This window comes from Heptranchias perlo, chromosome 1 (genome assembly GCF_035084215.1).
Source record: "Heptranchias perlo isolate sHepPer1 chromosome 1, sHepPer1.hap1, whole genome shotgun sequence".
Lineage (NCBI taxonomy): Eukaryota > Metazoa > Chordata > Chondrichthyes > Hexanchiformes > Hexanchidae > Heptranchias > Heptranchias perlo.
In genome coordinates, this window is record NC_090325.1 from 101,299,587 (window position 1) to 101,314,850 (window position 15,264).

At 40.3% G+C, this 15,264-nt stretch overlaps 1 protein-coding gene across 4 annotated transcripts in view; it reads right to left on the minus strand.

Annotated features, from left to right (window-relative positions):
* Positions 1-4,386: 4,386 nt before the first annotated feature.
* Positions 4,387-15,264, minus strand: part of stim2b (stromal interaction molecule 2b) — a 164,399-nt gene continuing 153,521 nt past the window's right edge. For 3 of the 4 annotated variants that reach the window (XM_067989026.1, XM_067989017.1, XM_067989041.1), the window contains 3 exons: positions 13,568-13,806; positions 7,192-7,393; positions 4,387-5,551 (listed from right to left, as the gene is read on the minus strand). In XM_067989026.1, coding sequence (XP_067845127.1) covers positions 5,083-5,551; positions 7,192-7,393; positions 13,568-13,806 — 910 coding nt within the window. In that variant the 3' untranslated portion in view covers positions 4,387-5,082. The remainder of the gene's footprint in view (positions 5,552-7,191; positions 7,394-13,567; positions 13,807-15,264) is intronic. The other variant, XM_067989032.1, reaches the window with a different exon arrangement.

Sequence of the window (15,264 nt, forward strand, 5' to 3'; positions counted from 1 at the left end):
CACCCATGGTATTTCATTATTGGCTGGTTTGTTCTTGCTTTTTAGAGGAACATACTTCTCCTGAACTCTATTAATCACCATTTTAAATATTTCCCGCTGCTGTTCTATTTCTTTGTCTGTCAATTTTTTTTCCCCGTTTACCTTCCCTAGTTCCATTCTCTCCCCTCAAAATTAGCTTTTTTCCAATCTATTACTTTGGTCTTTGTCTTATGTCTTTCTCAATCATTATTTTAAACCTTATTGTTATGATTGCTATTGCCTAGATGTTCCCTTACACTTACTTCTCTTATCTGTTCTGGTTCCTTTCCCATTACCAGATCTAGCAGCAATTCGTCTCTTGTTGGGCTTTTCACATACTAAGGTAAGAAAGGAGTCCTGTACACACAGTAAAAACTCCATTCCCTTTTCTTCTTTCCCTACCTCTTCTTGCCAGTTTATTTGGGGGTAGTTGAAATCTCCCATGATTATTATTTGATTTTTTTTTACTCAACTGATATATTGTCTACATATTTCATCCTCCACTTCTCTTCCACTATTGGGTGGTCTGTGCAATATTCCTATAACATGATCAATCCCTTCTTAATTTTTGTCTCATTCTATTGGATTCTGTTTCTATCTTAATGTTACTTATATCACTTTTTCTATTGCCATTATGGTGTCTCTAATTAGTACAGCTACCACCCCCCCTTCCTTCCCTATCCTTTCTAAATACATTACATCCTGCAATATTTAACTGCCAGTCCTGTTCCTTATGTAAACATGTTTTGGTTATCCCTACCACACCTGGCTCCTCGCTATGAATTACTGCCTCCAGTTTCCCCGTTTTGTTTCAGATGCTGTGCACATTGCTGTACAAGCAATTTAATTTGTTTTTAGTAATTGTTCCCCCTCCCTTTGTTTTTAAAGTCATTTTGTACTTATGATCTATGACTGTATTTGTTCCCTGACTATTTATGTTACCCTTATTCCTTAACTTGGTCTGACCTTTATCTCATTTCCTATTTCTTTTTTCTTCAGACTTATGCTATCTTCCCCAGATCCCTCCTCCCGTCTTACTAGTTTAAAGTCCTATTGACAGCTCTATTTATCCTTTCCACTAGGACACTGGTCCTATTCCGGTTCAGGTGAAGCCTGTCCCAGCTGTACAGCTCCTTCCTGTTCCAGTACTGGTGCCAATGTCCCATGAAGTATATATCCAGTTCCCCTTTGAAAGTTACTATTAAATCTGCTTCCTCCACCCTTTCAGGCAGTGCATTCCAGATCATAACAACTCACTGCATAAAAAAATTACCCTCTGTTTCTTTTGCCAATTATCTTAAATCTGTGTCCCCTGGTTACTGACTCACCCACCAGTGGAAACAGTTTCTCCCTATCTACTGTATCAAAATCCCTCGTAATTTTGAACACCTTTGTTAAATCTCCCCTTAACCTTCTCTGCTGTAAGAACAACAGTCTTAGCTTCTCTAGACCCTCCACATATCTCAAGTATCTCATCCCTTCTTTCATTCACAAGGCAGTTTTTGTATCTTATACAATATTTAAATATGTTCTGCATAAACATAACTGAATATTACAACACAATGGATGTATTGATAAGGAATCAATAGTGATATTTCAAACAGATTGAATCTGTCACCAGTGTGCCGATTCTTATAGAGAGATGGCAGCCAACTGCAGGAATCCTGATTATGATGTAATCATGGCAACTTTGTCATGTGGTCATCTGCTGTTGATTTAAGTAGAAAACTTTCCATCTGAATGGATCAGTAACAGATTGCTATTCGTAACAATAAAAATGGGAGCCATTTATTTCCTTCTCAAGTACGCTGTCTGTGTATGAACTGGAAAGTGATGCACTTAAAATAAGAATTTCACTCATTATTGTACACTTCATAAAAACAGGCTAGAATATGACCTGCACAGGAAATTAGATTTTTGATGTCAGAAAAAAAATTAAAACCTTGTAAGATCACATAATCTGAATAGGACAATCTTTTGACCTACAGTAATATAAAGTCTTAATCAGATTTGTTTTATCTGGTGCAACAAGGTAGCTTGGGATAAAGTGGAACGTCATATTATTTCTATAAAGCAGTCTGGCATGATTAAACAATATGATCTTACTGTGGACTTAATACATCAAAACTAATACAAAACACTGAGAATGCATAGCAGGCTAGTCATCATCTGAACGGGAAAGATGAACTTCTGTTTTAGGTAGGGCTCTTCATTGGATGTGCAGGTCGTATTTTCAATTTTAAGTTTTTCTTTCTTTCACCAGTAGAAGATGCTTAAATAGAACATACTGAATTGATTGAGTGACAATCATTTGATATAAAGTGTGGCAGATTACAATCCATTTGATGCGGAACAATTGGCTCTACAATCTTAAATTTGATGTGCACAATCTCACTGTATTGATGTTATTCATATTTGTGGAAAATAAATAATGTCACATGCGCTTAAGTTCCATATTTTCATTACACAAAGATTTTGTACATGTATGATTGTAGAGTTCCTTAGGCTTAACACAGTGATCATTGAGTACTTTCAAGTACTGATCACCCTTTTCTTGCCTGAGAAATGGGCAACGGTCAGTTGAAAGTCCTGTACGGAACTTGTGTTACCATTTGCCCCATGAATCAAGTTTCAGGCAGGCCTTTAAATGAGCGCACGGCACTCCCGCCCAAAGCAGGCTCTTTAGTTATGCAAATCAGAGCCTTACGCATGTTTTAGGACCCCCCTCAATTGCAATTTTCAAACAGATATGTGCAGCGCATGACAGTCCCATTTCTCTAGGCGTTGAGGCCTAATTGGCAGTCCTTAAAAAGGGACCACTGGAGACCTCTCTAAAAAGGTATGTCTTGTACTTTTTTGTAAAGATTTTTGTGGGGTCGGGGGGAGCAGGTGTACTCCTCCAGGCCCCACATAAACCTTCCTGCCCATTGCCAACCCATCCTCAAGCCCCCATCAAGCATCTACTCTGTCCCCGCACCCCGACAGGCCTTACCCGCCTACCGGTTGCGTACTACAGCCGATTTTCTGCCACAGGAAACCCGGGAGCTGCAATGATGCACCCAATTTGGTGCCCGCAGCTGGCAAAATGTTAAATGAGGCCCGAACTCAAGTGGATTGGATATCCCGACTGCCACATTGGGTGGGCACATCGCTGATATTGTGCCTGTTATGCGCCCAAACTGAAAGTCTCCCCCACTGTTTATTTGAAATTAGTCCTAGAAAGTTCCACTAATATGAAGACACAGATATTCCTGTTCAAGATGTTCTACTTAAAAATAATCCATGATTTGTATCAAAGCAGCTGGGATATTTACTAGACCTTTTCTCAGACAGGGCAATTAAAAATATAAAAACTATCAATTAAAAATTATGGACAAAATACTGCAGAAAAATTGAGAAATTTTAAACCATCAATTCTAATTTATTTTACTGGAGTTAAAAGTATTAATTTTACACAATTAAAAGCAGGAATGACAAAAGTTTAAAAATCAGAATTAGTTCTAATTTCTGCTGATTTACTTTGAAAACATGAAACAGTTATGAAAGAATTGGACAGTTTATTAGTGATAGTGCTAACACTGATCTCGTACGGATTGTGACCCCCAAAAAGGCTTTTATTTGATGGCAGAGTACAATATTACGTGTAATTGGATTAATTGTTTACATAATCATCCAAAACTGCTTTGTCAGCTCTGGTGTGACTAAGTGCTAGACTTACATACTCTGTTAGCAGAAAAATAAGTCAACTACCGGAGTTCTTAAAATTTATACGGTACGGTGGCAAACTATCTCAGTTGTGCCACCATTAAGGTGATTTTAAAGCGCTACAGAATACCAAAACATTTTTTGTAATTTGTGGTGTTTTTGAGAGGATTTCACTATTTCCAGGATGACATAGCAGCAGAGAGGCAAAACATTAATATTTAGAGCCACAGAGAAAGGGCAGGCATAGGTTCAATTCATTTTCTGCAATAGTTTTGCTGAGTAGGGAGGGAAAATCCAAGGGGAGAATCACATCCAACTGACCCAAAATGCTTACCTATCCCCAGCTACAGCAGCCATTGCCAGGAATCTGGTAGCAGGCTGCCAGTCCGCCCTCTTGGCAGCAGAGGTAGCAAGGCTAGGCAGACCAAAAATGGGGCGATAAATGATCAGGAAAGGAATTACAGAAATAAAAATGGCGAGAAGGATTTCCTTATCCCCACCTACCCCTCAGTTGCCCAACATAGAAATCTACAATAGTGGGAGGGAGGGGGCCAGTGCAATGAAAGCAAACTTGCATACATAATCAATCCACCACAGACTTTGTTGCTAGCACTATGGAATTTTGCTCAAATGCTATAAAACTCAAGTGGAAGAAGTATAATCCAATGAAATAATTAAGCAGATTTATTCATTTCGATATCATAATGCTTCATTTTATTCTTTTAATACATTCAAGAAGTTCCAAACACCCCAACTACCCCTAAGTCTATTAAATTCAGGAGAAGTCATCTCTACTTTCAATCAGCAATAAGATATCCTGAATTAAGAGTTCAGTATTTTGCCAGGTCCCACTGCTGCCACAGCCAGGTGAGGTTATAAGGAAACTGCTAGTGCTTGCTTGAAGGCAGGTAGAAATTTTAATAGCCTCCATTGCCAATCTTCAGAGTTCAAAGACAAGTCGTGAATGAAAAGCTCAGAGACTATCTCGTATATTTAATCAGCTGTACAGCAAGTTTGTAAAACTTTTAAGAAATTTGTCTCAAGAAAAATGCAGCTTTCTCGCTCGTAGAAATTCCACCATTTTTAAATCATTAGAAATCTGAATCCTTAAAAATCCTACCAAAGCTCTACATGTAACAGTAAAAACATAGAATCTTCTGCTTGATTTATCTATAAATCTTTATACATTGTCTATATAATCAGAGGTACCTTCCTGATCAGGAAAGTAATAGTGCAACATTTATTTCTACAATTGTAATTCAGTCAAAAACGTAGCCCTCTGTGTAACATCTAAACGCAGTTTTCGTAAACAGATGTTACGGTGAATTAGGCTTCACTGTCCTCACCTTTTGGCTTTTATCACTTTGATATTCTCTTGAACATTTTTTTTAATTTAGAGGTTTTTTTAACTCTGTCTGTACTATTGGCCAGGTCTTGGGACACTGTTTGTCTCTTAGATGTGCTTTTCTGATTTTTCACTGTACTATTTTCGCTTTGTGTGGAAAATTCTAAGATGCGCCTGTCCTGAGCAGCTGATAGTTGTCCCATGCTGTACGATTTCTCAAGAAGACCATTCTGAGTGGGCTTACTGGCCATCATAGAGCTCACAGTCATACTTCTGGTGTCTGCTGGGCCCAGAGAATCAGGTGTTGCAGTTGACCGTTCATATGTCACAGATGAATCAGTGACAGATAGGTCATCCAGGGAGTTCTTGGACGTATTGCGGGAAAAACCACGAAGAGCCTCACTGTTTGATAAGAGAAACAGCTTCTTTCCATTCAAAGATCCAAAAGAGGAGTCACAGTCCGAAGCTGTCTCCTGCGTCTCCCTGTGCAATATAAAACAACCAATTAGCAAGTAACAATTTCTTATTTGCAGATTACAAGTATTACGCAGGAAATATTGGAACCGATTTTCCTGAGGTCAGCGCCAGAGAAACAACAACAATGTGTATTTATATAGCACCTTTAAAGTAGTAAAACATCCCAAGGAAACAACTATTCCCAGGTGTACAAGTGAGGAGAAAGCACATAGTGGCCCATGATGACAGGTCTCCAGCTCCGTTGCTTTGCCCTGGGATTTTGGGGCTTTGCCAAGACACCGTCCCAGTCCTAGACAAATGAAGTGGAAGGGGACAATCCTGGTCCCCACTGCCTCACTTTCCGGTGGTTTCATCACCATTTCCAGTGGCACCCAAAGAAGCCGGTGACTGGCCTGGAACCACCGCAGATTGGAGGGGTTGTGGAGGTCAGGCAGCAAGGTAAAGGGCGTGGCAAAGATAAGTGGCAACTTTCTCTGCTTCCTTCCAACAGTTCTTTGGGCCGGAGGCCTTCTGACTTTCTCCCACAGCAGCCAGAAGGCCCTGATGCCACTGCCCAGGCCTGTACCTACACTTCTGTTTCTGCCCCATTTCCTGGAGCAAGGACACGTCTACACTGCGGGTGCAACCAGGCCATGTTAATGATATGTTTCACTAAATTCGGGTGCTGAGGCCTGGATGGGTGGAGTGCACTTTGGGTACACTCTCCTGTCCAGTGCCCAGGCTAAGAGGGGGTGGGGGCAGGAAAATCAGCATCATTGTTTCGTGCTGTTCAGGGATTTGTGAGTTGGTTGGATTTCACGTACTCCTTTAGCAAGAATTCATACCAATGTACCATTGCTACTTTGAGATGTTTAGCATTTCACTGAAAGAAAAGTAGTGTATTTTTACCAAATACATACCACAAAATGGGCAGTGACACATTGATCACCACACAGAACAGGAGAGCTCCAGGACTCTAAAAGGAGCCAGCTGTTTTCTACCTGCAGTTACAGACATTTCTTAATTGAAATGCTCATGTAAAAGACTCCAGTTTATCCCCATATGTTTGCTTAATTGGAATAAATGTATAAAGGTGATGATTTACTCATCAAAGGGGTTATTCTCATTGAGAGATTTCTACTACTGCTATATCCAGATTATTAATTCATATGTGCTGCAGGGTTGTTATGGTCCTGTGCATAATTGGACTGTTATTTAAAGTTATGTTTAGTTAACTGGGGTAGCTCCATCCTCTTCCTTTATAAATCTGTTGATGTGGATTTAACTCCTGGGGCTTTGTGACATGCAATTTCTCCAGCCAGACCTGCAATCAATACTATCAGCTCCAAACAGATTTTGAAATCCATGCTAATGTGAACTGCAACAATTTGTTGAAAATCCAAATTTTGCCCCAATTTAGATGAGTTGCCCCACTAAAAAATTTGCAAAACATAAGTTTTTCTTAAATCCATTTTGCACATTGTATTAGCAGTAAGCTTGCATGGTTCATGTTTCTGGTGTTTATAACAAACAGTGGTAAAGTAATTTAGTTCCATTCAATTTCCACAGTGCTCTTGTGGCTATGATAATGCTGAACAAACTGCGGCAGGATAAAATACAATTCAATTTGCTTCAATTCATTCCATAACACACAACAATCTAGTTACCAATTCTTGTCAGCTGTGAAAAATATGGCATCTTCCTCCGACTCACTGCGATGAAGAGTTGAACAGCTGTTCATTACAAAGATGTCAGCAGTGGAGGATTGTGAGGACAGTGAAACTCCAGAAGGGATCACGTTGGGCCGCCGACAGCGACCCTGGCTGCTGCTTTTTGGTAAGTTGTAAGTGAGTTTACTATGAGCAACTGCTGAAAAAAACACACACACAAACACAAACATTTAGAAACAGGGATTTACACTTTTGTGATCTAAAATACCACTAACCAAATATCATTCACCAGAATGATACCTGGGCTTAGAAGGTTAAATTATGAGGACAGGTTGCATAAACTTGGCTTATATCGCCTTGAGTATAGGAGATTGAGGGGTGATCTGATCGAGGTGTTTAAAATATTACAAGAATTCGATAGGATAGGTACAGAGATACTATTTCCTCTGGTGGGGGAATCAAGAACGAGGAGGCATGATCTTAAAATCCGAGCTAGGCCATTTAGGAGGGAAATCAGGAAGCACTTTTTCACACAAAGGGTAGTAGAAACCTGGAATTCTCCACCCCCACCCCCAAAGGCTGTGGATGCAGGGTCATTTGGAGATTTCAAGATTGAGATAGATTTTTATTAGGTAAGGGTATAAAGGGATATAGAGCAAAGGCTGGTAAATGGAGTTGAGGTGCAAATTAGCCATGATCTAATTGAATGGCAAAGCAGGTTCGAGGGGCTGAATGGCCTACTCTTGTTCTTATGTTCCCATTTTCTGTCTCAATAAATGAGATTTGGCTGTGGCAATTAAACTGAATGATTGCTAACTGAATCACTTGCTTGCAAAACATAAAACAACAAAAAATAGCTAACATCACATTAATTTAACACCTCATGTAACTGGCAGTTCTGATGATTGAAAACAATGTAACAATAACACCGTTATAAAGTTCGAGCAGTGTTATTGTAACACTTTGGACAAACAACTATTTGTGACATACCTGTATATTTTCAAATAAAACAATAGATTAAGTACAATTATTTAATCTAAATGCTCCAGATATTTTTTATTAAAATCCCAAGAGAAAATGGCTACACCATTCATGCTATGTCATTCAGCAGTCCTCAGGCAGGACAATGCAAATGTTAACTGGCAGTCTATTTCTCCTGTATCCTGCCCACGTGACTTTGCCAATTCAGTGCCAAATAGGGGAAATTTGTGTTGTAGTCCCATATCGTAGAATCATAGATTCATACAGCACAAATGGAGGCCATTCGGCCCATCGTGCCTGTGCCGGCTCTTTGCAAGAGTTATCCAATTAGTCTCACTCCCCTGTTCTTTCCACATAGCCCTGCAAATTTATTCTTTTCAAGTATTTATCCAATTTCCTTTTGAAAATTACTAATGAATCTGTTTCATAGACAAAATGATAGAATCATAGAAGTGTACAACATGGAAACAGGCCCTTCGGCCCAACATGTCCATGTCGCCCAGTTTATACCACAAAGCTAGTCCCAATTGCCTGCACTTGGCCCATATCCCTCTATACCCATCTTACCCATGTAACTGTCCAAATACTTTTTAAAAGACAAAATTATTTCCACCACCCTTTCAGGCAGTGCATTCCAGATGATAACTCACTGCGTAAAAAAATATTCTCCTCATCTCCACTCTGATTCTTTTGCCAATTATCTTGGAAATCTGTGTCCTCTGGTTGCCGACACTCCTGCCAGTGGAAACAGTTTCTCCTTATTTACTCTATCAAATCCCCTAATAATTTTGAACACCTCTGTTAAATTTCCCCTTAACCTTCTTTGCTCCAAGGAGAACAATTCCAGCTTCTCCAGTCTCTCCACATAACTGAAGTCCCTTATCCCTGGTACCATTCTAGGAAATCTCTTCTGCACCCTTCTTTCCTGAAGTGTGGCGCCTAGATTTGGACACAATACTCCAGCTAAGGCCTAAAGAGTGATTTATAAAGGTTCCACATAATTCCCTTGCTTTTATATATCTACTAATATGACTTCTCAAACTGATTTCACATATGCTCCGCACAGCCAGTAGACAGGGAATGAGTCTGAACCCAGCTCCCAGAGTCCAAACTGAAGTGCCACCCAGTGTGTTTTGTTTATTTTTGTATATTAGGTGATAGAATAAAACAGTGCAGGTATGGACACCTATAACATTTAACAAATATATCTGTTCCACAAATTAACTTTGATGTTTGCTAGGAGCATAGAAAGAATGGAGAAATTTTAATTGGAAACCAACAGATAACGGATTTCCTATAGCTAAAGCAAGTGATTTGGCTTGGTGCAACATCCGCCACTTTCAATATTTACCAAGTGTACTGCAATTTTGCATAAAAGGCCTGGAGGTAATAAAAAATGTCAGTTTTGGTAGTGTAACAAATCACTTGCCTTGCCTCCAAGATCTCTGTTCAGCAAGTAATGGTTAACTCTACATTTAAACTTTGTCACACAAGGGACAGAGTTCCCAGCAATGACATTGGGAGAATTCAACAGACAAGAGGAGCAGTGTGTGCAGTTTGGTCTCTGGTATTTAACGCAGACATTTTAGATTGATGCAGATGGTGAGGTACAGCTCTTGTATTTCTGACATAAGCGTAGTGGTTTGTTTTAAGCACAATTCTTGTGACAATGCTCCACGGTATAGGATAATAGAAACATAGAAAATTTACGGCACAGAAGGAGGCCATTCGGCCCATTGGGTCTGTGCCAGTCGAAATAGAGCTACTCAGCCTAATTCTGCTTTCCAGCTCTTGGTCCGTAGCCTTGTAGGTTATGGCACTTCAAGTACATATCCAAGTACTTTTTAGATGCGATGAGGGTTTCTGTCTCTACCACCCTTTCAGGTAGTGAGTTCCAGACCCCCACCACCCTCTGGGTGAAAAAACATTTCCTCAGCTCCCCTCTAATCCTCCTACCAATCACTTTAAATCTATGTCCCCTGGTTATTGACCTCTCTGCTAAGGGAAATAGATCCTTCCTATCCACTCTATCTAGGCCTCTCATAATTTTATACACCTCAATTAAATCACCCTTCAGCCTCCTCTGTTCCAAGAAAAACAATCCCAGCCTATCCAATCTTTTCTCATAGCTAAGATTCTCCAGTCCTGGCAATATCCTCGTAAATCTCCTCTGCACCCTCTCTAGTGCAATTACATCTTTCCTGTAATGTGGTGACCAGAACTGTACGCAGTACTCAAGCTGTGACCTAACCAATGTTTTATACAGTTCTAGCATAACCCCCCTGCTCTTATAGTCTATGCCTCGGCTAATAAAGGAAAGTATCCCGTATGCCTTCTTAACCACCTTGTCTACCTGTCCTGCTACCTTCAGGGATCTGTGGACATGCACTCCAAGGTCCATCTCTTCCTCTCCACCTCTCAGTATCCTCCCATTTATTGTGTATTCCCTTGCCTTGTTTGACCTCCCAAAATGCGTTACTTCACACTTCTCTGCCCACCTGACCAGAACCATTAATATCTTTCTGCAGTTTACAGCTTTCCTCCTCGCTATCAACTACACGGCCATTTTTTGTATCATCTGCAAACTTCTTAATCACGCCCCCTTCATTTAAGTCTAAATTATTAATATATACCACAAAAAGCAAGGGACCTAGTACTGAGCCCTGCGGAACCCACTGGAAACAGCCTTCCAGTCGCAAAAACACCCGTCAACCATTACCCTTTGCTTCCTGCCACTCAGCCAATTTTGGATCCAATTTGCCACTTCCCCTTGGATCCCATGGGCTTTTACTTTTTTGACTAGTCTGCCATGTGGAACCTTGTCAAAAGCCTTGCTAAAATCCATGTGGACTACATCAAACGCACTACCCTCATCAACCTCCTTATTACCTCCTCAAAAAATTCAATCAAGTTAGTCAGCCAACTTTGTCACACAAGGGACAGAGTTCCCAGCGATGACATTGGGAGAATTCAACAGACAAGAGAAGCAGTGTGTGCATGTGGTTATAGTGCTAGATCGACAATTCTGAGGTCATGAATTAAAATCTGGTAATCTGTGGGCTGGCACTAGAATAAATGACCACGAAAGCTGTCAAATTGTCGTCAAAACCCAACTGGTTCACTAATGTCCTTTAGGGAAGGGAACCCGCCACCACTACCTGGTCTGGCCTACCGTCCCACACTACGTGGTTGACTCTTAATTCCCTCACTGCAACTAGGAGTGGGCAATAAATAATGCCCTGACAGTTTCGCCCACATTCCAAGAATACTAAAAAAATGATAATCTTGTAGCAGACTGAGAGCTGAGCCATATCTTTTCAATGTTAGTGAGGGTGAATTCTGACATGAAATAAACTATCTCTAAGTCCACTGGTCTGCTGGGTTTGAACTGTACTGAATCCAGGAGCAGGAGATCAGTTTTTTCTGCAATTTCATAAACAGGGCCATGACAGTCCACTGGGCAGAGGCGGCTTCACAGAACAATGAAATTGCCAATGGTGACAGGTAGGTCCAAGCTTTCTTCCACCAGTTTTTTCCAGCCTTTCTTACTATTTGTTCTCCACCGGCATAATTCAGATATCATTAACAAGCCAAGCAGCTGAATGTCTATAGTATCAGGCAGCGATTATAAACACCATTTGGTGCTGCTGAATGAAATAATGAAGACGGTGCCTCAGAACACTAACAACAATAATACTGATCATAATATTCTTTTCAGTCAAAGTGATTGGATAGTGCGATAGTTAAGGCACTAGTTTTCCCATGAAGATTTGAGACCAGTATTACAAAATAGTAAAATTCGCTGACCAAACTCTTGATAATATTCATTAAATTTCATCCAAATAACTGTTGGACGAGCCCACTTCATGCAGTAATGCATTAGTCTTAACATAGTAACACAATTACAGGTATGGTAGCATAGTGGTTATGTTACTGGACTAATAATGCTGAGACATGAGTTCAAATCCCGCAGCTGGGGAATTTAAATTCAGTTAAATTAAAAAGGCTAGTATCAGTAATGGTGACCATGAAACTGTTGTAAAAACCCATCTTGTTCACTAATGTCCCTTAGGCATTACCATCGCCGAATCCCCCACCATCAACAGCCTGGGGCTCACCACTGACCAGAAACTTAACTGGACCAGCCACATAAATATTGTGGCTACAACAGCAGGGTATTCTGTGGCAAGTGACTCACCTCCTGACACCCAAAAGCCTTTCCACCATCTACAAGGCACAACTCAGGAGTGTGATGGAATACTCTCCACTTGCCTGGATGAGTGCAGCTCCAAAAACAGACAAAGCAGCCCGCTTGACTGGCACCCCATCCACCACCTTAAACATTCACTCCATCCACCATTGGTGCACTGTGGCTGCAGTGTGTACCATCTACAAGATACACTGCAGCAACTCGCCAAGGCTTCTTCAATAGCACCTCCCAAACCCGTGACCTCTGCCACCTAGAAGGATAAGGGCAGCAGGCTCATGGGAACACCACCCACACGTTCCCCTCTAAGTCACACACCATCCTGACTTGGAAATATATCGCCATTCCTTCATCATCGCTGGGTCAAATCCTGGAACTCCCTACCTAACAGTACTGTGGGAGAACCTTCACCACACGGACTGCAGCAGCTCAAGGAGGCGGCTCACCACCACCTTCTCAAGGGCAATTAGGGATGGGCAATAAATGCTGGCCTTGCCAGTGACGCCCACATCCAATGAATAAAAATAAAATGATAGTGCAAAGTTATTATTGTGCTTGTACAACTGGATGAGTTTTTCAGAGTGTGAAGGGGAGAAAGTGCACGAGAGAGAGATTTGTGAGAGAAAGAAAGGGACAAGTAATTGGAAGAGATAACTTTTAGCTTCCTGAAAATCTAGATGAATACACAATAAAAATCCAAATGTAGCTCAGAGTTAAATGGTAAATTAAACGTAGGATCCTGCACTTGTTACGGTATGTTATGCTAGTTAGTTACAAGCATCGAAGAATATAAGTAATGAACCATTACATTCTATATTCTATATCCAAAGGTGATTCCTATTTAAGTTTTGAACACATTTGCAAATTGAGTTGTTAAATGGTAATTCACTGGGCAATGAAATTATCATCTACAACCATAGAGTAAAAAGGCTTTCATCCAAGCATTGTACTTCAAATGGCAGTGCTCTTCTCCAGAACATATTCTGAAATGTAAAATGGTCCTGTAAATGTCAGGTGTTCAACTGGCTAAGAATTGTCTGGGAGTAGCAAAGTGGAAAGTAATAGTTTCTGTCTACTCCTATCCTGTTCATCAGCCGAATGTGAAGCTCTAATGTTCAGAATTGAAATGTCAAAGTTTCAGTTGCTTGTTTTCACTCTTGTCAGGAGATGGGATTTGTAACTTACGGTGAAATTGTGGAATGATTGGTGGCGTGTCTTCATCCAAGTCATCTACTCCACCAGCTATTGGATATGGTGGGACTGACACACGTGGCATGACCACCCAACTGTGCTCAGAATACAGAATGGAGGTTAGGCTCGGCATTCCTGTATTGTGTATGATTGGAAAACCACAAATATTCTCAATCTGCTGCCAGCGGTGTAGCCGTTCGCGCAAGGCTGTGGTCACCTCAGATAATGCTTGTCTGAAATATAGATGCAAAGGAAACAAAAACTGTAAATTTCCCAAATAAAACAACTTATAATTCCCAACTTAAAGCATTTTTTTTAAATGCAAGGTTCCCAATGGCTTAGTGGATAAGTGCACTGTATACACACCAAGAAAGTCCCAGGTGCAGTAGAGATACTATAATTGGCCTTAGCACTGTTGGAGTAGGCAGGGATGAAATTTAAAAAATCAATCAAGCTTCCTACTCCTGATTGTTATCCAATGATCCTGCTGGAAAGTGCATGTGTGTGGATGAAATTGGGCTCACGTGTCCTCCATGGATTAAAGCCTGCCGCCATGTCACCGTCGAGGCTCACTGCCTGAGTCTGGGGGGCAGGGGAGAAGAAGAGGAGAAACATGCTGCTATTCATTTTTTTTTAAGTAGCAAGAACCTACACATAAACCCTACCAATAGTTTTTAAAAACAGGATAGAATCTTCCCTTTCCCGATGATTTTTCATCACAAAAAAGCATCCTATCAGCTACTGGATTTGGTACAGAGGCAAGTATAACTAAGGGATGCAGAGGTTCCATTTGCAATTAGCCAGCTGCAAAATAAAGCAATTTGCCATCTTCCAAGTAATATTAATGTATTTATCAATCCACTGTCAATTCTTCATCAGATGCTTCCATCTCTTTCTTGCTATATCTGATCCCTTTTGATCTTTTGCAGCTTTTCTTTACTTATACTCAATTTTATTCCCTCTTTTTTTAAGGAAGCATTGACTCTGGTCAAAACTTAAGTAAGTTTTCAATGAATCGAAAGTTAATTTAAGAGAGTTCAAACAAAAAGTAATATCTCTCTCACTAAGCACTGAATTAACCGCTCACACATTTCTGTAACACCAGTGATGATCAACCAGCTCCAATTAACTGATCTAGTCCAACGGTATTTACTTTGATTAGCTTTTTTATAAATTTAAAAAAACATAATGTTGTAGAGTCAATTTAACTTGAATTATCTGGAAATGCATATGAGCTGCTGCAAGGACGCCAGTGTAAATTACAAAAACTGCACCAAAAGACCACAGCCATTCATGACTAGCCACATGAATTCACTTCAATTTGTTCACAATGACAAAAGATCAAAAATGCTGAAACAATTCTTTTCCCTCTCAAATTGCTTTTTCAGGAGAAGTTCCACAAGCCCATATTCATACAGATCTTTGTATCAAACCAATTATTACTGAAATTTAAACAACCAAAAGACTGTGGGTCAGTTCTACAAAAAAAGGTATGGCACACAAGTCATTAATGAGACACATGGTTGTATATTAACTTTGTCATAGTCCCAAAGAACCAATTCAAGCATCAATTTCTGAGATCAAAAAGGGTTTAAGGAAATAGGCAAATGAGGTCCACAATCATCCTATGTTTATCTACCATGGAACCCGACACACTATTCTCCCTTTTGTCTGTGAATGATAGTAATAGT